This window comes from Oryza sativa, chromosome 3 (genome assembly GCF_034140825.1).
Source record: "Oryza sativa Japonica Group chromosome 3, ASM3414082v1".
Classification (NCBI taxonomy): domain Eukaryota; kingdom Viridiplantae; phylum Streptophyta; class Magnoliopsida; order Poales; family Poaceae; genus Oryza; species Oryza sativa.
Genome location: NC_089037.1, coordinates 16,260,904 through 16,284,671, shown reverse-complemented (window position 1 = coordinate 16,284,671; position 23,768 = coordinate 16,260,904). Strand labels below are relative to the sequence as shown.

At 37.9% G+C, this 23,768-nt stretch overlaps 2 protein-coding genes across 3 annotated transcripts; both read left to right on the top strand.

Moving 5' to 3' along the window:
• Positions 1–4,054: 4,054 nt before the first annotated feature.
• LOC4333033 (probable inactive heme oxygenase 2, chloroplastic) lies at positions 4,055–7,621 on the top strand. Of its 2 annotated transcripts, none has more exons than NM_001402169.1 (4): positions 4,055–4,664; positions 5,497–5,720; positions 6,564–6,671; positions 6,784–7,621. In NM_001402169.1, the coding sequence occupies exons 1-4, from the start codon at positions 4,097–4,099 to the stop codon at positions 6,874–6,876; spliced, it is 993 nt and encodes a 330-aa protein (NP_001389098.1). In that variant the 5' UTR covers positions 4,055–4,096; the 3' UTR covers positions 6,877–7,621. The 2 variants fall into 2 exon arrangements, with proteins under 2 accessions (NP_001389098.1, XP_015628242.1); XM_015772756.3 differs by having other exon boundaries at positions 4,075–4,664; positions 6,763–7,559.
• An 11,650-nt stretch (positions 7,622–19,271) lies between these two features.
• On the top strand, positions 19,272–23,430 carry LOC4333032 (uncharacterized). Its single transcript, XM_015773241.3, has 6 exons — positions 19,272–19,667; positions 20,852–21,087; positions 21,167–21,425; positions 22,497–22,676; positions 22,761–22,916; positions 23,010–23,430. The coding sequence occupies exons 1-6, from the start codon at positions 19,584–19,586 to the stop codon at positions 23,181–23,183; spliced, it is 1,089 nt and encodes a 362-aa protein (XP_015628727.1). The 5' UTR covers positions 19,272–19,583; the 3' UTR covers positions 23,184–23,430.
• Positions 23,431–23,768: the final 338 nt, after the last annotated feature.

Below are 23,768 nucleotides of genomic sequence, written 5' to 3'. Positions count from 1 at the left end.
CGTATTTTGCATCGGGACTTATAATGTCGGTGACTTGGTGTCATCCAATTTCCTATGTTTGAGATTGAATTTGTCTATTTTGCATGTATTTGACACTGCAACTGGGAAAGACCGGGTTGATGTTAATCTCATCCATCTTCTCTTTCCCCCTAATAAAGAATCCTCTTGTCAATAAAGAAAAGGAGAGAAAACGCATCTTGTGAAAAAAAAATTCTTCCCGTCTATCCCCTCTCTATTAAAAATTTGATTGCTCTAACGACATAGCCAGCAATAAAACAACAAATGTTTGTGGAGTATATAACAACTCAAGTGAGATATTGAGATCTTTGTCATTCTATTTGCGTAAATGCCTCTACTTTTGAGTTCATCTCTAATTACCCGTTTAGATTTTACCGTATTCTCGTTCCGGGCCTTCTAACTCTCACGGACTCGCACGTGAGTAGGCGTTTAAACTAGGCCACACTTAAACGATTTTGCTATATATTTGTCGATAAATTTTCTCCCAAAAATTTAACAGATGTAATTACAGTACAATCGTAGTGTAATTACACTGTAACTTGCATGTAATTACACTATAACTATAGTGTAACTTGTAGATATGTTATTTCGGTAAAATAGAGATTGTGGGAACAAATCCTTACACATATATATGTGCTGTGATTTTATTTTTCTTCCTCACCAAAACAAATCTTGTAATAGATCTAAAGATTCAAAATTACATAAAACTTATATACAAGTTACACTGTAGTTACGTGCAAGTTACAGTGTAATTACACTATGATTGTACCATAATTATATCTGTCAAATTTTTAGGAGAAAATTTGTCGACAAATATATAGGTGGTCCCACACTTAAATATAAAGCTACTGTTGTGTGACAAGCTTCTAAAAATAAAACTTAGCTAGTTTAGGCCAATTGTTACTCGTGCTGCTCATGCCCAGGTTAACTTAGGCTGAGTTCTTATCTCTACTTTCCTAACTTACCTTCATCGTTTTCCGTGAGCACACTTTTCAAACTGCTAAACGGTATGTTTTTTTGCAAAAGTTTTCTATATAAAAATTAATTTTAAAAAAATCATATTAATATATTTTTCAAATTTATTTTAGCTAATACTTGATTAATCATGCGCTAAACGCTGTTTCGTTTTGCGTGCTAGGGAGTAAAGGTTCCCGAACACAGCCTTAACCTGTGGATACCCTGCAACAGGTTTTGGGATTTTAGAAATCATTCTAAAGCACTTGAAAAATAACATTGAATTAAAAAAGAGAAATAAAAAGCTTAAGGTATAATTAATATTGAACGGTTAACATACTGCATACTCAATATTTTTATGATTGCGATTAAGCGTAGAAATGATCCAACGGCTATGATTAAGAACGATAGTTCCAATGGTCCTTTTTTTCTTGATGATATGGCTCACTGTATTTGAGTTGGGTCCAACTATATAGAAGTAGATTAACAAATTAAGATAGGGAGATTGGTGGGGGCTTCGTAGGAATGCCCCTAGTGTTTTTCTTTTATTAAAAGCTAGCATTGGTATTGAAATTGGAAAATTATAATGGCATGCACAATTGCTCTGAGATGATCGAGCCTTACTCAATTACTTTGACATATTTGGATATAACTAAATGAGATATATACATTCAATTTAATTTCATTATTTATTTTGACGCAAACCAACCAAATCCATTTCTTCCGAACACAATGATTGCAACAAAATTTGTCAAATTGTCACCATCTAAGCTATTACTCCCTCTGTCCCTTAATATAAGGGATTTTGATATTTTGCTTGCACTGCTTTACAATTCGTCTTATTCAAAAAAAAGATTTATTATTTATTATTTTGTCTTACTTTATTATCTAAAGTATTTTAAGTACAACTTTTTATTTTTTATATTTGCACAAATTTTTTAAATAAGACGAGTGGTCAAACAGTGCAAGCAAAATGTCAAAATCCCTTATATTATGGGACGAAGGGAGTACATGACATTGTAAAAAGGCGACAATCACAAATCATTTTGTGCTATAAAATACGCACGTTAAAGTGCTGTGCACAGGCAAATATTTCTATTTTGCATGCTATGTAAGTATATATAGACCACTTTGAGAGGGCAAAGAGGAATACAAACCAAAAAACAATATATAATTAAATAGACTAATAAAGTAATATAATCACTGTTTGCACATTCATTGGAATCTATCTGATTATAGTGTTGATTTGCCCATCATCTAGGATCTTGTATAACTTTGGCAGCATTGCAGACTATAGCAAACTGCCGTTTGTGTCTCTCAATCAAATAATGTGTACAAGCATCCAAAATTATACATGTGATGATGTCCCATTGACACAACTGTTATTATTCCTATGTTTAATATTATAAGTCGTTTGACTTTTCTGCTAGTTAAATTTCATTAAATTTAATCAAGTTTGTAGAAAAAATGGTAACATCTAAATTATCAAATTAGTTCACTAAATCTAAAATTGAATATATTTTGATAATATGTTTTTTATTGAAAATGCTACTATATTTTTCTATAAACTTGATTAAATTTAAAGAAGCTTGACTAGGAAAAAAAAGTCAAATGACTTATTACACATTGGAACTTGTAATTGCTTAAAGAAGCGAGAAAAAGATACACAAGGAAAAACAAAAAACTAGATTTGAGGCTGATATACAAATTTCCTCCGGAATTGGTACTACATAGGAAAGCATTCTAAAAGAAAAGTTATGAACCTATATTCCTATATGTTCCAAAAAGCCTAGTTAGAAAAAGTTTCCAAAGGATCCGAAGCTTCCAAATTCTCGTGAAAATCATTCAATCCTGTAAAGCCTGAGATAGCTTAAAAAATGTTTCCTTTCAATATGTTTTACTAGACTATATGGGATTTGTTTGGCAGGATTTCAACTCCTAAATAACTCCACGAGTGGAGTCAGTAGAGCTACGGAGCGGTCCGAACTCTTGTGCACCACTCTAGTTTATTTTTTCACATCACTCCAACCCATTTCATCTCCCTTTTAGGTTGAGTTGAAATTGTTTAGTTGAGCTCCAGCTCTAGAATGCTATGTGCCAAACAGGCAATCGTTGTTTGATCTTTAATATATACATGGGCTTCAAATCGGGACTTTGGGACAGAGCGTATTAAAACCATTATATCTTTTTTGAGAGGGAAAAGTCCATTTGCCTCCCTCAACTATAGGGGCAAGTCTACATTTCATCCCCCAAACTTAAAGCAAACATACAACCTCCTTCAATTAGGAGGATGGGGCGGTGGTCGGCAAGCCGGCGGAGGGAGCTTTTCCAAGCAAGCTTGAGCTCGCCTCCACACGTATCAGCATATGTAATACTGGCTATGGAGACAAATAAGGGTGTGTTCGGTGGTGGGTGTTGGGAACCTATCACCTACGCACGGAAAACGGAACGGTCCATTAGCGCGTGATTAATTAAGTATTAGCTAATTTTTTTAAAAAAATAGATCAATTTGTTTTTTAAGCAACTTTCATATAAAATTTTTTTTGCAAAAAACACACTGTTTAGCAGTTTGAAAAGCGTGCGTGCGGAAAACGAGGGAGAAGGGTTGGAAACAAGGGGTTGCAAACACAGCCTTAGGCGCGGTAAAGGTGGAAGAAGAAAGCCAGTGTGTCGATTGTGATATGGGACACGCTGCATTTTTTTACACTTTTTTGGGTTGATGTAATACCGTGTAGGATAAAAACCGCTATCAAAACTACTTGGAATTCCAAGATAAATTGAACAGGTATTACTAGTTGGAGGAGGCAAAATATTATTACTAGTCGCAAGATATTGCGGTTAGCACTATAGTTGTGGGAGACGAAATGAACTTATTCCTCTTGAGAAAGGAAAACTAAAAATGGCCAAGCCCAAAACATATTGGCCCATCATATCTCTTGGATTCCCCAATCTGCATTCCCCCTGGAACGCGTAGAACCCGTTACGCTTTCGCGTACCAGAAGTAGTGCAACAGTCGACATACGTAAACGTCACGCGAAGGCGGAAAACCGATAATCCGCTTTCGCAGCTAACACAACACAGTGCCGTGCAGGATGCCCGAGTGGATAACCCGTTAAACCCCCCGATGCCGCTCGCCGCCGCCGTCGCCGCCTCGGCGGTCGTGCCGCCGCGGCCGCCTCCTCCGCCGCCGCGGAGAGCGCGGCCCTTGCGCTCCTTTACTGGACTAATACTAACGAGGGACCTAGCAGCCCTAACGGTGGCCCGCTGCGCTCCCTCCCCTCCTGCCCCCGCGGCGGAGGCGGAGGCGGAGGCGGTGGCGGTGGATGAGGCGCCGCCAGCGAAGCCGCGGCCGCGGCGGTACCCGAGGCAGTACCCCGGCGAGGCGGTGGGCGTCGCCGAGGAGATGCGGTTCGTCGCCATGCGCCTCCGGAACCCCAAGCGGACCACCCTCAAGATGGACGATACGGGGGCCGAGGAGGAGGTGGGCGATGGCGTCAGTGAGGATGCGTCGGCGTCAGAGGAGGAGGAGGAGGAGGAGGACGACGACGACGTGGTTGAGGAGGAGGAGGAGGGAGCGGGGTTGGAGGGGGAGTGGATGCCGAGCATGGAGGGGTTCGTCAAGTACCTGGTGGACAGCAAGCTCGTCTTCGACACCGTCGAGCGGATCGTAGCCGAGTCCACCGACGTCGCCTGTGAGTTGCGATTCCTACTCTCCAAATCCCCGCCTTCCCAATGCAATTAGAATATCCTAATTCAATGTTGTTCCTTAATCAGCTTAGTCTTCAGTTTCCAATGCAATTGGAATCTCCTAATTTTTCAGGAATTATAGATTTAGAATATGACATATTGACTTGTTGGTAGGATGGTAAAATGTGTCGGTAAGAACATGTTTGGGGGATACAAGCTAGGTGGTAGGAATTCCATTTTTAGTGCTCACTTGGGTATGCGGCGAAGGTTGCAATTATTTTGGCAATATGCAAGGTTGAAATTTAAGGTTGTGATTATTTTGATGGAACTTGATGCATGGTGTGAAGTCGTGGCGTGAAATGAAAATTGTATGGATTACAATTTTGGAAGGCATTTACTGCCAAATGGTGGAAGATGCACTTTAGCACAATACATGTTCTGCGTGTGCAGCAATCATCCTACGGCTGAATCTCCTTTAGTGGTGCACCGTGAAAGAAATGATCTTTTGGGATGTTCTGGAGTATAGATGGCAGACCATATTGGTAATGAAGCACATTGCTGGCATCATGCATCATAGTGTACTTGAGCATCTCCGCGAAGATCTCCGCATCGATTTTTGTCAGTGATATTGTTTTCTGACAACTTAATTAGTGTGAGACACCAACCATGTTGCCTAGAATGCTTGCCAAATTGAATTGTTCAGCACTCGGTAGTATATGCTACATACTTTTACGTATGGCTCTTTAGGGGCATTCAGTACCTCTGTTTGGAACTTTGTTCAATCACTGCAACAGAAACTGCAGTTACTTACATATCATTTATGCAATTTTCATTCAGATGTTTACTTCAGGAAAAGTGGTCTGGAACGCTCAGCTAGAATTACAAAAGATTTGGAGTGGTTTGGAGGGCAAGGAATTGCAGTACCAGAGCCAAGTACTGCTGGATCAACATATGCAACTTATCTGACTGAACTTGCTGAGAGCAATGCCCCAGCCTTCCTTTCCCACTATTACAATATTTATTTTGCACATACAACTGGAGGGGTGGCTATAGGTAACAAGGTAATGCTATTCCCATATTGGATTTAAGTCCCCATTAAGTTGTGTAATGAACTGTTGATATATATACTCATGTTTCATACCTAACCTGATTAAATATCCATTATATGTCTATTAAACTATAAACAAAATATAAACCAGCAGATTTAAATGAAATACTGAGTTCAACGCTACTTTCTTATCAGATGAGATGATACATTGTGATTTCATTGTTTCATGTCTCAACATGTTTCTCATTAAATGGATTGGCAGCACGGAGCTTTTTGTATGGAGTTGACAAAAGAGTGTAAAGCTGAATATCTAGACTGATACATTTCTATTCTGGGTATCAGATATTCATATATAAAGTTCCTCTGTTAGCTGGTGATACAGGGCTATTTAAACATTTGGTTTCTATTTTCCTTTGATGTAGCAGCTTGTGGCCAAAATTGCTACCAAATCCACCAAAATATGGCATTGCCAAAGTTTAGTGATGGATTTGCGAATCAACATTTTGGCTAGACATTGACATCCATTGGCTCCAACCAAACAGCCTTATAATAGCAAAGAATCTTCTTAAACAAGAATAGAGAGATAGTTGCTTTGTTCTCCCCATCTCTTTTGTGATTTTGAGCTCACCTGCATGCCCTCTTAACCTTTTTGAGCGAAATACAAGTTCTGTTTAAGCTTTCATATTTCCCCTAAATTCTCTTCACACTTGCACCATCATAATAATGATGCTAGATAATTTGTTCAGTATAAAGGCAAGTTTACTTTGTAGTTTGTATTATTACAACTCTGTAAGTTCTTTGAAAACAAAATTTATTTAATTGCTCTCTGAAGAAGTATTAGTTTGAAACGTAACAGATATCCAAGAAAATTTTGGAAGGAAGGGAGCTAGAGTTTTACAAATGGGATTCTGATGTAGAACTTTTGCTAAAAGATACCAGGGAGAAGCTTAACGAACTTAGCAAGGTAACCGCCTCAAGATCACTTTCTTTTATTTTCTTGTAAGCTCGAAACTGGAATTTGCCACAGAAGTTATATGCTTATGTAACCTGATTAGTCTATCTGTCATGCTGTCCAGCATTGGTCTCGGAAGGACAGGAACTTGTGCTTGAAAGAAGCTGCAAAATGTTTCCAGCATTTGGGGCGGATTGTTCGCTTAATCATCTTATAGTTCCTCATAGATGAGCAACTGATCAAATCAACCTATAATCTATTCCTGAAGACAGGAAAGCTAGAGATATATTAAACTTGAGGCTTAGTGCAGTCATTTTTGTCGAAGACTACACGTCTTAACTATGTTGAAGTCTGGTACAGAAGGATCTTCTGGTGTGAGACTGAAGCTGATCAGCGAGCACTATCCTGGAGATTGAAAACACCAGGCCACAACAATAGCCTCTTTTCTGGCTTGCATGGTGGAGCTGCTCGTTGGAGTGAGCTCTTGCTTTCAGCAACTTCGAACTGTGCAAAGTTGAAGATGCTTGCTGCTGTCGATCAGGATCTCACGCGTTCAATCGCAATGATGCCAGCCTGACACAATTCACTTAGCAGCAGAACACCATGCTAGCCAGCCAGGATCCCCCCATGCCTGCCAAAGCTTCGTCTCCTCTTGTACCTCACCACATTATCCATTTATCCTTGCAATGAATTCGCTTTGCTTGTACCAATCCTAGCTACTACTACTACTACCATCTTACATTATCCTTGCAATCAATATTTTGCTTTTGCCTGTACCAACCCCTGGTGGAGTTTCTGCTGGACTGGAAATTGATGTACAAGTACTGTGTGTATATGCGTTTAAATGTACGACGCATATATCAATACATCATCATCACGGGGGTGAATGGTATTGATATATACCCGTGTTGTGGTTGTTGGAACTCAAGTCACGAGTGAGTGAGCCAGGTATATCCATCTAATGTTATCTGTGTATCTGCCAAAATCCAAAATGCTAGCAGTAATTGTTTCTTGCTGCCGATTCAGCTTGTTTCTCCAGAGCTGCAGCTGAGCATTTGTCGCAGGAGGCTCCCACACAAGAGAGGAGATGAGATGGTCTCTCGCTTGATGATTGGTCCCCGCCATGTGGGATTGGCTCTGCTCCCAATAGCAATGGCAATGGCAGCAGAGGCCTGGGGGCTGGGGCCATAGAGAATTATTGAAACGAATGGCTTGTCTGTTTAAATTTGAAGTAGTGGCCTTGAAACGTGTGAGTTTGTCTCTGATTTGATGAAATTGTTGCAAAAATCTACCTATAGATTGCTCGAACCTGGGGTCTTCAGCTAGCACCATAAGGTGTGAGAGCAAGTTTAATATTATAGCCAACTACCGGCTCCAAATCATTTATAGTCAATTTAATAGCCGATTCATACAATAGTTACCTATAAATATATACTACACAATTTATAGTTGATCCCACCTATCATACATACATGTATCTTGGAGCCTATACTGCAGCTGGCTACGAATCTGTAGCCCGCTGCTCTTCTCTCTCCTATTTTATCTTCTCGAAATGTGTTTATAGCTGGCTTATAGTCTGCTATTGTACCCGCTCTGAGCTAACTGACTTACTACCTCCGTCCCTAAAAAACGAATCTAGGATTTGATGTGACATGTTCTAGTACTAATCTTGATGGATGTATTTTCAAATTTGTAATACTAGGATATGTCACATCTGGTACTAGATTGATTTTTTTAGAGACGGAGGGAGTAGCTTAGAGTCTGACCACCCTCTTAATAAATTTTGATATGAGAACCCTTCCTCTTAAATCAGCGTTACATAGTTATAATAAAAATGTAGTTTAAGAAATCTGTCTCTGAAATTCGGTTTTCATAAGTGACTTTAAACTATAAATGCACTACCGCCATTATCATAAACGGATTTTATTATAATCAGTGTTTATGAAAATAGTTTTTAATTAGTGCAATGAGCAACATTTTGACAAGGAAGAGAAAAAAAATATAATGTGTCAATAAATAATACCCCCCTCCATCCTATAATATGAGGTATTATGTCTTTCAAATTTATTCCAAATTATAAGGGTTTTACAATCTCAAGACATCGCTTTATTTCTCACATACAACCTTTTATACTAATTTATTTATCATCTATAATACATTTTGTACTATTTTATTCTCTTAATAAGCACCTTTTTTTTATCATGCATTGTCCTTTCATCAGTTTCTTAATTTTTTTAAAAAATGCACAATCTCTTATTTATATATTATTGGATGGAGGGAGTAGGAGAAAAATAACAATGGCGAAGTGTCTACCGGTCCTTGGCTTGCTGCTTCTTGGGCCTTGTTTAGCTGGAAAAAAATTTTGGGCTTGGTTATTACATCGGATATACGGATACATATTTAAAGTATTAAACATCGTCTAATAACAAAACAAGCTATAGATTCCGTCAGGAAACTGCGAGACGAATTTATTAATCCTAATTAATCTGTTATTAGTAAATATTTAGTGTAGCACCACATTGTTAAATCATGGCGCAATTAAGCTTAAAAAAGATTTGTCTCGCAATTTACATGTAATTGTTTTTTTCCTACATTTAATACTATATGTATGTGTCCAAACATTCGATGTCACAGTGTGAAAATTTTTGTTATGGGAGCTAAACAGGGTCTTAGTGGTTGTCGTCTTAGTGGTTGTCGAGGTTAAATACTCTAAAGCTCCTATACTGCTTTGTGCACGCTTCCATTATCCTATACCCTTTTAGTTTCGTTATATATACTAGTTTATAACGAAACGCATCATCGCACTTTTGCTATGTGAGTGTATGGGATCTACTTGAGAATAACGCAAAGTCGTGGAGAAAAAGCAGCAGCGCACACATCGAATTGATGTCAAATGATATCAGTGAAACACATCATCTGAATTTTTCATCTTTGATCAGCTACTAGGGTAATATTCTTCTCAGCTTTCTGGCATGCACTTTCTGCTAGCTACTCCATGAGACCATGACATTACCACCAGCTCTTTGTTGCCGACCAACTTGTTAATTATATTCATCCAGTTCACACAAAATATCCCAATTGATGTGGAATTTCTCTGGTTTAATTAACTAGGACGGATGCGTCAGAGTTGAGTTTTCCTTTCCCCTTACGCGTACTACCAACCTCTATTCCTTTTTTCTCTTTAAAGAAAGGGAGTATCTGCCTCAAGTTTTTTAAGTCAAAATTAAAACTTATTTCTAATTAATTATACACCCGGACAAGTTAAAATAATATTTTTTCCTGAACAATAATTATTTTTTTTATCATTGATCGGCTGCTTAGATAACACACCTTTCTCTCATGCCCATACGGGTTTTATAGAGATCGAGAGGGGAAGAGGCATCATGATATTCATGAACCATGAGAAAGGACTCCATGGCATATAAGGACTCCATGTACGAGTAAAATTGACAAAACATCTTAATAATAAGTTGTAGAGCTAGCGGTGTCGTTGAGTCAAGATGAATAGTAGTGTTATCCAATGATTAACCTTTTTTTTACAGATATTAATAATAGCATAGATGTTAGTAGCTAGGATGTGGCCACAAGATCACAAGGACAAAACTCGCCCAAAGTGAAAGTCGAGGGTGACCTATATTTTGTTATGTGACGGATTCACCATGATCAAAATTTGTTGTGGTTTACGGGCTTTCAATCCTAGGCTCAACCAATATAAAGTTCGCCTATGTCTGACTAGTCTAGAAGTTGGTTACAATTTTATTTGTCTCTCACGGTTATACGGGATCTATATTTCTCTTAAAAAAAGGATCTATATTATTATGAAATATATAATGTGCATGTAAGTTAGTTTCTGGTGCACACTTCATCACAACAATTAACAAACATTACCAAAATTTAGTTAAAAATTATACATGTATTTTAAATACTATTATACATATGTGTAAAATCTCATTTTTAAATTTATTAATTTTTTGAGGTAAAAAAATATAAGATTATATTTACACTCCCTAGACACTACCTAATAAATGTTACCAAAAAAAATTAGTAAAAGTTTTACACGTAGTTCCAATAATATTATATCCATGTATATAATCTTATCTTTGGATTCATTATGTTTTCACCGTAAAAGAAGATAAACTTTTGACGGATTTATACTCTTAAATTCTGACAGTAAAATCGCACGTAAGTGAAAAACCATGTTAATTACGTATACCGGCAGCGAACCTGCGCGCGTGTAGGCTATTTAAACGAGCCAGTCTTGGTGGGCTGACCCGCTTAATTATATCCTCACTCCGTACGGTACTAGCTAGGCTAAGCTACAGGTAACAATTATACTAATTAATTAATTATAAACATGGTGGATGTGTGTCGACTGATCGAGCCCTTTCTGATCATGTCTACTCCCTCCGTCAAAAAAAAAACAAACCCTGGGTTTCCGTGCCAACATTTGACTGTCCATCCTATATGAAATTTTTTTATAATTAGTATTTTCATTATTGTTAGATGGTAAAACATAATTAATACTTTATGCGTGACTTATCTTTTTAATTTTTATCACAATTTTTTCAAATAAGACGGACGGTTAAACGTTGGACACGAAAACCAGGGTTTGTCTTTTTTTAGACGGAGAGAGTATATACTTTCCGTTTTACAATGTAAAATTTTCTAGCATTAGATATCTATATTCATTAACATTTATATTTATATGAATCCCTAACGCGATCCACATGTGATCCATCGGCCTAACGCGAGCCAACTACGCCACGTTCCACGGAAAGGTTCTTCACCCCATGCATCCCTAATTAGTGTGTTCCAGTTAGTTCTCTTGTTTCTCTGTTAATTCACAGTCGTTCTAAACTGTAAGTTTGTAATAATTGGCTATAATTCTTTGAAGTAAAGGGTAGAATAAATTTTATTATTAGAAAAATAGTACCTTTAATAAATAGGTAAATATCTAACCACCTTGATAACTCTCCTCATTTCCTATTTAAGCATAACCACTTTTTAAGTAAAGGGTCAAACTTATTATTTTAACCTAGACGTAATATAAATTTATATGGTTAATATTTTTTTAAAAAATAAAATATAACAAGTTAATATTCAAACTTGTATCAAACAAAGCAAATCCACACCCATTAACAAAATTATAGTAAAAATAAACTAAAGTTACACCCACTAGTGGAGAAACCATCTTTGTCCGGTCGACCAAAAACCACAATAGTCCCGGTTGCAGTAAAAACCGGGACTAAAGATGGTTTTTAGTCCCGGTTTATAAGCAGAACGGGACTACGTGATCTTTAGTCCCGGTTGGTCTTTAGTCTCGGTTCACATGCTGTCAGGTGTTGTCAGACCCTCTAGGATCTTTAGTCCCGGTTGGAGTTACCAACTGGGAGTAAAGATCGGATCTTTAATCCCGATTCGTAACACCAACTGGGACTAAAGATCACGTGATCTTTAGTCCTGGTTGGTGTTACGAATCTTTAGTCCCGGTTGGTATTACGAACCAGGATTAAAGATCAAAACGCACTATATAATCCGTATTACTTATCCTCTTTTCTTATCCACACAAACTCCTCTCTCCCTCCATCTCTAATCCTTATCTCATCCCTTCTTCCCTTCCTCCTTATCTCTTTTCCTTCTTATCCCTTCCCGACTCCGGTGTGCGTAGCAGGAGGGGGTGGGCGGGCCGGCCGGCGGAGGGCGGCGCGGCGGCGGCCGGGGAGGAGGGGAGGCGGCAGCCAGCTCAGCCGGCCGGCGGCTTTGCTTCTTTTTTTTTGAAGAATTTGTTATTCATGTATATATTGAGATGAAGAATTTGTGATTCATTGTATGGATTGATATGTATAATTTCTTTTTTAGAATCTCATTGCATGGATCTGAGATGTACATGATTTGTGTATTTGGGATGTTTTTTTGATTTGGGGTTTGATTTGGGATGTATAATCTGTGGTGTATATAATTGATTTGTGTATTTGGGATGTTACTGTGATTTTGGGGTTTGATTTGGGAATATGCATCCCACCTAATTTGGGAGAAAATAAATTAGAGATTTAAGTAGTAAGTAGCAATAAATGGAAAAAAAAACTAACCGTGACTACCCGCTCCCATCTTTAGTGGACTAAAGATCGATTTTAGTCCCGGGTATTTGAACCGGGACTAAAGATAGGGATCTTTAGTCCCAGATTTCTAGTTCCGGTTTAAAAACTGGGACTATAGGGGGGTTACGAACCGGTACTAAAAACGATTTCTCCATCAGTGACCGTGTAGTCTCGCAATTTTAGACGTAACATACATTGTATAATTTTAGGTAACTAGAAATTTATTATCTTCAGGAAATTAAAATCTGACAAGAACTTTGATTGAAAAAATAAAACACATGGTTAGGATATTGCTGATGTCCTACAAACAAAATGACTGTGAAAATAAACATGAATTATAATGGAAGTAACGTGTGCATGGTACTCGCTTCTCATTTTTTAATGTATGACATCGCTTATTTTCTTAATAAAAAATATGAAATCATTTATTTTGTTGTGATTTTTTTATTAAAGGTACTTGAAATGGTTTATATTTTTTCATATTTATATAATTTTTTGAATAAGATAAATCGTAAAACATATATTAAAAGTCTTTTTTTATAAACTCATAAATTTATTTATATTTAAGTGGACTACAGATAGAGTTGAAGGGAAATGTCATCTCTAGTACATCGTCATACAAGATAAAACATGCATGCATAACAAAACCATCTATTCAGAAGATAATGCCAGCTGAACTGAGAAAAACTTCCTCCAAGATAATCCAAACAGCCACCGTCGTACACTAAAATCCTAGAGGGGGTACTAATTAAGTTCATGATGTTTGACTTTTGATCCATATGATCGATATGATGACGTTGGCCGTTGCTAGCACTAGTGCACTACAGATCGCCTTCCATGGTGGATCATATCGATCGATCGATCGTGGTCCTTTTGTTAGTTCATTAATTTAACTGCTGGTGTTGGATCGTGATCTGTAGTTTGTTACTAATATGGAGCAACTTAACGACGACCACGAAAATAAACATAACTAGATGGATCAATCGATCTCCGTTGATAATTAAGCCAACTGATAAAGCTATCTAGACGCCCCTGGGATTCGCTCAAGTTTTTGACTCGATATCGATCATCAGCTGATCCATGCATGCTAGCTATCTTGCAGTTTGGTACGACTCCATAATTAACCTTGCGTGATCACGAAACACGCATGGGTACGTAATTAAATCAAATTAGCCTATGGATGGTACATGCAGTGGCCGGCCATCATCCATTTGGAACTCTGGCCATAATCAGACTCCACGACCATGATATATTTAATTTAACAAATTATTAGAGGAGGAGGATTAAATGCGGAACAACTCACCACCACGTGACCTGCTTGCAACGTTCCACACTAGCTACCCCTTGTTTAATTTGAACAACTATATTGGTGAATTAACTTTTGAGGCCAAAAAACCACTCTCCTTTCTGTTTCTAAGCATCGTAATAACATTCATTTCTGTTTCTAAGCATCGTAAAAAATGTTATGCTTGTATGTGAATTAATTCCTTTCTTTCTTTTCTTGCTTGCTGCCCTTGTTTGCTGCATAGTTTCTCCTCAAAACACATAAATTAACTACTCCCCCCTACATTTTCAATGTATTTATTTAACATAAATAGCAAGGTTATTAATGAGTGAATTGCATTGGTTATTAATTAGCATTACACAAACTTATTAGATGGTGCATTTCAGTACATAAACATGCAAAAACTCATTGTGATACACAAACTAACAAAGACCAAAAGAGCACGACACGACTAATCTTACCAAGCTATGGATGCTGGTTAATAATATATATAGAATCTATTATATGACACTGAGTTTGTCACAAGTCTACGATTTACCATTGACTTTGTCACGTTCTACAATATGCCATCGAATTTTATTTAACCTCTACGATTTACCATTATCATCCGGTTAGCCTATGTTAGTATTGTACAATTTTGTCCAAATAACCAAAATACCTCTAGGACAAAAATTCCAAAATATCATATTATAAACATCAGATTGTAAACATCCATCCAAAACTTGGCCAAAAACTTAAAATATGATATTTCAGAATTTTTGTCCAAATTTTAAAAGTTTTTGTCATATCCAAATTACATGTAAACTTTCAAAATTTGTATTAAGTTGGTCATTTTTGTCATTTGGAGAAAGTTCAAAAATTTGGACAAAAATTCTGAAATAGCAAAATTTAAGTTTTTGATTTACATGTATTTTGGTCATTTGGATAAAGTTGTATAGTACTAACGGAGGCTAATCAGGCGGCGATGACAAACCATAGAAGTTAAGCAAAAGTTGATGGCATACTGTAGAACGTGACAAAGCCAATAGTAAATTGTAGATCTGTGACAAAATCAGTGGCATATAATGGATTCTCTCTTAATAATATGTTGTGCACATATGAGGAGGGTACGGGGCATGCTATATTAATTTGTATATTGCACTCTCTTGGTCTTGGTTTGTATGAAAAAAAAGAGTTTGTGCATGCAAGTTCATGTACCACTTACCCATCTAACAACTTTGTGTACCGCCAATACAATCCACTATTATTAATTTTTCTTATATTTTCCTTGATTTCATACTCTTCTCGTAGTACACATATAGTAGAATATGTTTGAGGAGGTGGATTCTCATCCCTCGAGGGGATATCCCCTCATTTCATGCATGTCATCTAAAAAGTCATGTAAAAATTTGTAAAAATTGATAAAATAGGTTGGTATTTCAGGCTGCCAAGTCAACAACGGTTAGATAGGTTATCCCAAATATTGTACCGGTGTGATTATGATGAATAAGAGCAACACCGGCTTCACCCAATAGGAGTAGGGCTATTACATGTCAGATAAGGGGCCCAAACCTGTATAAAAATCCTTGCCTCCATCTCTTTTACTTCAATCTCGCATATACCCTGGTACCAACGATCCCCATACTATACAAAATACTGTAGTCGCGATCTCAAACGTTGACACTATTCACAATCAAATTTATTAATCTTTTTAAGGGAAAACACATCACGAGACTGTGCCTTTTCATTAAATAAAGCGGGAGAAAAATACAGCCCCTATGGGCAAGAAAAGGGAAAAAAAAACTCTGTACACTATACAGTGTGAGGCGAAAAGTCACGTAAGCGCTTTGCTCCTGTCATTGCCCATGTTTGCGCCTCTTCATTTATTTTGGCAAAAAGGAAAGACGTCGTGGCCTCATCATGCTTGAAGATTCGTTGGTTACTCTCCTTCAAATCTCCAAAACAACAAGGAAGATGAGAGTGCGCAGTCCATTTCTGTAACTCCCGCTGTGTTTGCTAGAGATTCCCACCAGTCTGGGTCGCCTCCCATTCTCTAGGGTCAAGCTGTTGGTAAGCCACCCAGACAGCTAGCATGCTCCATATTCTTTTTGTGTATCTACAACTGACAACAAGATGTAGAGCCGTTTCGCCTTCTCTACGGCAGAGGGGACAAAGCCTATTATTTTGCCATCCTCTAATTGCGAGCCAGTCGAAGGTCCAAACCCTGTTTTGGATGACAAGCCATGCGCGGAATTTACATTTCCCCGGTGCCAAACTTTCCAAATGAGCGAGTGAAAAATCGTTTTTGCGCCCCAAGGCACTATGCTGACGACGCCGAGTATTAGCCAAAATTTATTAATTTTGTTTCTACTTATTGAATTTGAATTTGTATGTTGGTGAATGCCATATCTCATATTGATTTATCATGTGATTTTTTAACAATTTTTTAACAACTATTTAAATATCATATAAAAATAGAGGGGATAAAAAAGTTCCTCTATATGCTGAACATGTAAGTTGGAGTATGTAAATTGCAAATCAACTGGTGGTTCAAGTTGTCCTTGAAAAAAAACAAAAACAAAACGGATCGGATGTCAGCATTGACACTCCTCCAATCCTTGGTGGCTGGACGGAATAGATCGATCCAGCTAGTATATGTTTTTGCAAGTTGGTGACAAACGCTGACTAGTCCTAGCCAAATGGACACTCGCAGTGGAGTGTACAGTATTACAACCGTAACCTGTACTACGTACGTACGTGTACCGTACGCATCGTCCTATATATCCGTGGCACGTGACATACGACCGACATGTGTGCACTGGCTGTGTGTACTCCGTACGCGCATTGACCGACTTGTTGGGTTTGGGTTCGATATATGAGAAAAAAAAAAAAGAAGCATGGAACCGATCGAGCTGCAGCGGGCGGCCGACGCTGCTGCCATCGATCTCGTCGCGTCGGTAACCGTAACTGCATGTTCCTCACCGTACGTTACGCCAACGTTAGCAAACGAGAAAAAAACGGCCGCCTCCCTCCTCTGTCGCATCGCCCGATCACTATCAACAAAGGAAAATGTCGTGTCTCGGGGTAACTTCTCTTCTGCGTGCGTAGCTAAAACATAATCGGAGCCAAGCGAAACGACATAGGGTATATTTGTAAAAAAGTAATAATTTGTAATAAAACTTTTATATACGTGTTCTTAACGATCTAAAAGCAAATGCTGAGAAATAAACTTCGATAAAAAAAACCTAAAAATCAGCTCCAAATTTAAGGTCGAAATTTAAATTTTGGCTGATAAGCATAAGTATAAACGAAAAGATGATGCCCAATGGCTTATCAGTACATAATTAATTAAATATTACTTTCTCCGTTTCACAATGTAAGTCATTCTAACATTTTCCACATTCATATGTCTAGATTCATTAACAACAATATGAATGTGAAAAATGCTAGAATGACTTACATTGTGAAACGGAGGAAGTATTATTTAGTTTAACAAATTTTAAAAATAAATTAATATGAATTTTTAAAACAACTTTTTTTAGATTTTTTTAATAAAAATCATAATGCTTAATGATTCGGAAAACGTGCTTTCAGATAACGATGGAATAGAAGTTGGTAAACAAGAGTGAAAACAAGCTCTTACGAAATGACCCTATTTAGAAAAACGCAAAATCTAAACCGAGAACGCTCTCGATTTAGTGTTAAAGAGCGACGTACTCATTCGTGAGAGAAGGTCAAGCGCTAATAGTGCGTGAGAGAAGGTCATGTGCTGCTAGTACAGCTACGTGAGAAAAGGTCCTCTTGTTACTAGTGCACACAATGCATGTCTATTTTTTTTCTTTTTAAGAATTTTCTCTCAAATTACTTATCCGATCTACAATCTGATTACACCATTACGTTTGTTGCAATTAAATCTTTACAATAAGATCTTACATGATTATATTATGATGAAAAACTATTTATATTTATAAATTACTTTTATTATATACATAAGTTACTTTTATCATATATATAAGTTACTTTGAGATTTGACTAAATTACTTCTATACATTCATAATACTCTAAGTTGATTATGTTTATTATTGTTTTTAGTTAATTTTATATTTTGTGGACTTTATAAATCTTCTCTACATTTTACTTGCGAATTTACTCTACATAGTTTCTTATTTCAGCTCACTCAAAATATAATTATTTCTACTACAGAGAGTTACTCCCCCCATTTCATAATGTAAGTCATTTTAGCATTGCCCACATTCATATAGATGTTAATGAATCTAGATATAGTTCTAAATTAAAGTTTCTTTTTGTTATAAGTTACTTCTATAATATATGTAAATTACTTTTAAGCTTTACTGAATTTACTTTTATATATCTAAGAAGTAACTTACTGAAATCTAGAAGTAATTTAGACATATCATAAAAGTAATTTTTGATTTTTCATCAAAATATAATCATGTGAGATCTTGTTGTAAATATTTAATTGTTACGAATACAATAGTGTAATCGGATTATAAATCGGATGAGTAATTTAAGAGAAACTTCTAAAAGAAGAAAAAAAAACATAGATATTGAGTGTACTAGTAGTTTTTTTTGGGAAAGAAGGGTGTCTCTCTTTACCACTATTCAGCTAGCACTCTCGACGTAGTTGTGTCCTTAGAAAAACCACTGAAAGGACCTTAGTTAGAAAATGCTAATAACACGAGGACCGAAGTGCACACAATTAATTCTTTTCTGAAAGCTCATAAAATTGATTCAAAAATTTAAGCAAAGAGTACATATAGAAGGAAAAAAATATTCCCAGTACATTGCCTTACAAAAGGATATAGAGTTCCATCGTTTCGTTTCGTTTCGCTTAGCGTATCCTTATTCTTACGGTTTATTCGCAACTAAAAGTTTTTTATAACTATAATTTTTATATATGAGTCAGTAAAAAATAAGCTTTGATAAACTTAAAATACCACAAAATATTTCAAAATTATAAGGAGAAGTAAAAACGAAACGAGATAAGTTTGAGTAGCACTTGCAATCCCAAAGCTTATGCTGCTGACCTAGTTAGAAAATGCTATTTGCACAAGGACCCGAATGCACAAAACGGACTAGAGAACTCTTTTAAAGCGAAGTCAGCAGCAGTAGTCAGTTCCACTCCTACTAGTACTTCTCTCCACCGTACGCGAGCCGAGCCGATCCCGATCCCGAGCCTGAGCCGAGCCGAGGAGCTAAAGCCTCCAAAACTCGCCCAGTCTCCAAAGCGAGAGACAGCTCATCGCCCATTCGCCCTCGCGCCGCGCCGCGCCGCCCGCCGCCGCCTCGCCTTGCCTCCTCCGCCGCCACCGGCGCTAGAGCCGACGCTGCTGCAGCGGAGAGTGCGGTGCCCTCCTCCTCCTCCTCCCCCGCGCGCGCGGCGGCGGCGGCGGGGGTTTCCGGAGTTAATGCGCCCGTGAAGAGGCGGCCGCGTCGGCGTCGGCGGAGAGAGGGAGAGGGAGAGCGAGTCTTTTGTGCGGGTGGTTGGGGCGTGGGCGGTGGCGTGTTCAAGGCGGGGAGCTACGTTTCCTGCCGGAGGAGATGGGGGGTTCCAAGGCGGAGGAGAAGCCCGCCGGCGGCGGCGGCGGCGGCGAGGATTGGTGGTGCTACCAGTTCGGCAACAAGGTGAGATTTTCTTTTTCCTTTTTATTTTTCTCATTTTTTTTCTCCACTGTTTTTTGCTTCAGTTCCAGTGTTCCACCCACCTTTCCTTGCTAGCTTCAAGGACGAATCCTTGCAAACTTTATCCTTTGTTGTCATTTCTGCCTGCATTCGCCGCTGCCTTGTAGTTAAGTTCATCGTTTTCTCCTTCGTTTCAAGAAACTTAAAACTTCGGCCAAATTTTTGGTGAGAGCCGCGTGAGGAGAGTAAAGAGGATAATAAATTCCTCTTGGGTGTTGCTTTAATGCGGAGCGGTTTCGATTTGTCGGCCGTCTGATCTAAATCTTTAATTATCTTGTTTAAATCTTTTTTTTCCGTTTCTGTCTCTCATCTTAGTACAGTACCGGTTTGTACCTAAAATGTTCTTCAGACCGGGGATGAGCACGATTTCTTGCATTTCTTCTTCTTCTTCTTCTTCTTCTTCTTCTTTTGGGCTTAAGTTTTCTAGCCCTGTGTTTCTATTGGTGGACACGTTTGGAATCTCTTTTCATTTCTGGTATCCTGCTAGCTATACGTAATCGTGCAATTTATCATTCATGCCCCGTTTGATGTGCAATTTTTTGTTTTTGTTGGGTTAAATGCATGTTTTTATTTTCTCTATTTTCCAATTGGTCAAGTATTTTGTATTTCGCCTGTCAATTCTTGCATTTCTTCCATCCCAGTCAAAGACTAGTGGGGATAAATCTTGGGGGTACAGTAAGTGAGTAATAATACAGTTAGGAGAAGGAACACTTAAAGATTGGTAGTTTGGTAGTATTGCACAGTACACAGAAAAAGGGGATTTTTGATTCTTTGGCTTGTGATCCATTATTGATTAAGGAATATGATGTTGGGCAGGTACATGGGCCATTTGCCCTCTTTTGGAGGTAACACCTGGGTTAGTTCAGTTTATGAATGAAGGACCAGTTACCTTTCAAAATCTGATCTTTCCTGTTTGTTTCCCTGTCATGCCAACATAGATGCTTCTAAGGTCATATGCTTGAAAAATGATTATGTAATCGCTCTTGATTATATCTATGGATTATAACTTGTAGGTCTGGAGCAGAAAGCTAAAATAAATCAAGTGTTAGTTGTGATGTGCCTATAGATCTGAGTAGCTCTGTTTTGTTTCTACTGATTAACTTGTATTGATTGGACCTTCTTCGCAGGACGCATTGATTGTGAAGTCCTCTAAGAAATCACCCCTCGCATTGAGAATGGTTGTTTTCGCTATGACTATGATCTGCGGGATATTTATCTGCACGATGTGTATGAAGCAACTAGGAAGTGATAGCTTGTCTAGAATAGTGAAGATCGAGGTTGCAGAACAGCTATGCAATAAGTCTGCAATCCTGCATTCAGAGGTTCACTTTGTGCATTACCCACAACCGATAACTTATAGCAGGTGAGAGTTGTGCTGCAGTGGTTTATGCTATGCTATATACTTTGATTGTGTAATGTTTGATATGATTTTTTTTTCTTAGGAGTGAATGCAAGTGTACACCTGTCCGGTTCTTCGCGATTATCTCGTCACAACGTTCTGGAAGTGGCTGGTTTGAAACTCTTCTTAACAGCCATATGAATGTTAGCTCCAATGGTGAAATTTTCTCTTCAAAAGAAAGGAGAAGTAACATTTCATCTATAACAAAGACACTGGATAAGGTGTACAATTTGGATTGGAATAGTAGTGCTTCTAAGAATGAATGCACTGCTGCTGTTGGCTTAAAATGGATGCTTAATCAGGTGAGAAGAAGAGTGAAATCTAGATTAACATTTTGTTTTTTTTTAATTCACCCTCCTTGCCCTTCCTCGAAGTTTGTTATTTTTTTTACTTGATAAGCAAAAGTATACCCCAAGTAAACTAAATATTAGACCACATTTTACTCAATTTATGAAACTATGGAATAGTTTCATGTGGCCCTGTTCGGTTCAGTTGTATCTCAATGATCATGACTGGGCAAGAATCTCTTCCAGTACTGTTGGCTGCTGCTGACACACATGCATGTTCCATTCTAGATGCTTGTGATTTAGGTATGCTTTATTGAATATCATGTAGCGAGTACGGCCTTGCTTGTAATTTAGGAACTGCCGGCTTGTTTGCCATGAATTGACTCTTTTGTGCAATCATGAACACGATCGATCTCTTGATTTATGCATCCTGTTGTTCTCAAGGAGATTGAGTATAGGTGTTATGGCTTGGTCCCCCCCTTAGTAATAACTCCCATTACCAATGTAGTGACATCTGTTGTGTGCACAATACAATTACAATCCTGCTTCTACTATCCATAACTATGCTTGATGGAGCATATGGAAATACAACCCATTCTTGTGGTAGAGCATTTTCCAGTCATGGCTAGAAAATGACATCCTTCTACACCAGCCAGAGTAGTACCCTTTTTTCTGATATGGTTACCTGTTAATGCATTCAAATATTACTCCTTTTTATGTGCTTAACTCTGGATGAGATCACACATGAATATGATTGTTAGGGTGTCATGCTCTCTGTTATTATCCTGAAAACACCGTCATTATTGAAACTGAGGTAGTCAAGACCCTGCTGGTTTAAACAAAGTGCGGTGTGCATGGTGTTATGTGATAGTTTCGAATTATAACTTTTTAATTAAGTAGATCTGGACACACATAGACTTACAATCTCCATAATGGCTATAATCCTTTGTAGAAGTACCTTCTATTCCAGGTTTCACCATATCAGTATAAATGCTTTATGCATAGACAAATCAAACTAACTAATCATGCACATGGTTAAAATGATGGCAAAGCAGAATAAGCATTCTTCTGATATTATGTCTTCAGGGTCTTGTGGCAAATCATGCTGATATAGCTGACTACTTCAATCGAAGAGGAGTCTCTGCAATATTTCTCTTCAGGTGGAACCTCCTCCGTCAGTTGGTATCTCAACTTGCGAATAATCATGACAGATACCTCAAGCAGTTGAATGGAACGCACAAGGCCCATGTTCACACGGCATATGAGGTAGTACTTGCCCAATTATGGCTTGCAAATTTCTGTACTACCCCTGGTCAGAATTTGATCTGTATTTTCTACCTTGTTATGCAGGCCAGTATACTTGCAAGATATAAGCCCAGACTCAACACAACATCATTAATACGGAGTCTGAAACAAGTAGATGATTACACCCGTGATGCTCTTGAAAATCTAAAGAGTATCAACCACATTACTATCTACTATGAGGATCTCATCCGAAATAGAACAGTTGAGTTTTGCGGATAATCTGTCGAGTGATAATGTGTAGCTGTTGCATTTCATCATGCTGCTTACATGTATTGCCTTGTCTTGCACCTGCAGAAACTTCTTGATGTCCTGGATTTCCTCAAAGTGCCAAGGAGCAAACTAGTCAGCCGACACGTGAAGATACACACCAAACCACTTTCGGAGCAAATTGAAAATTGGGATGAAGTCTACAATGCTCTAAATGGCACTCAGTATGAGAGCTTCTTGAATGCTGACTACAGAATATGACAGTGTGCCTTCACACTCCCTGTATAGATATATCCTTTTTCTGGTTACATTTCTTTTTAAAATAGCTGGCCTTGATGTGCCTGGCGAAAATTTTGATGGTGCATTGCCACGGTTGCCCACGAGTGTTCTTTGATAGGTTCACTAATTGTCATAGCAGGGTTTTGTTTTTTGTTTTATGTTTTCTGTAACTGATATGCTCAGGATTCTAATCTTGTGTATTGCAGTGCTTATTCTTCTCCCATGTTAATGATATGCATGTTTCCAGCTCAAAAATAAGAACTATCCATCCATCATCCATGTTAGCTCTGACTTGGATCTTTCCTGCTCAGGTTAATGCTACCGAGTTATCTGATGTTAATAGGCTAATGTGCTCTTGACGATTCAGAACTGTAACAGTATGGTACTACAAGACTAAATTTCGCGTTACTTCGTAGTGGTGTTGTTTCTTTCTCTCTCTCTCTCTCTCTTTTTTTTTTTTTTTTTTTTTTTTTTTTTTTTTTTTTTTTTTGAGAACCGTAGTGGTGTTGTTTCGATTTTGGCATCAGCACCTTCTGCAGAGGCGTTTGAGCTGTTTGATTACTGAAG

Bases quoted from the DNA above. Each gene is read 5' to 3' on its own strand.
- LOC4333033 (XM_015772756.3), top strand. From the start codon at position 4,097: ATGCCGCTCGCCGCCGCCGTCGCCGCCTCGGCGGTCGTGCCGCCGCGG. The intron at 5,721-6,563 runs GTAATGCTATTC...GAAACGTAACAG, and splicing joins GGGTGGCTATAGGTAACAAG to ATATCCAAGAAAATTTTGGA. The intron at 6,672-6,762 runs GTAACCGCCTCA...TAACCTGATTAG, and splicing joins AGCTTAACGAACTTAGCAAG to TCTATCTGTCATGCTGTCCA.
- LOC4333032 (XM_015773241.3), top strand. From the start codon at position 19,584: ATGGGGGGTTCCAAGGCGGAGGAGAAGCCCGCCGGCGGCGGCGGCGGC. The intron at 19,668-20,851 runs GTGAGATTTTCT...CCTTCTTCGCAG, and splicing joins GCTACCAGTTCGGCAACAAG to GACGCATTGATTGTGAAGTC. The intron at 22,917-23,009 runs GTTGAGTTTTGC...TTGCACCTGCAG, and splicing joins ATCTCATCCGAAATAGAACA to AAACTTCTTGATGTCCTGGA.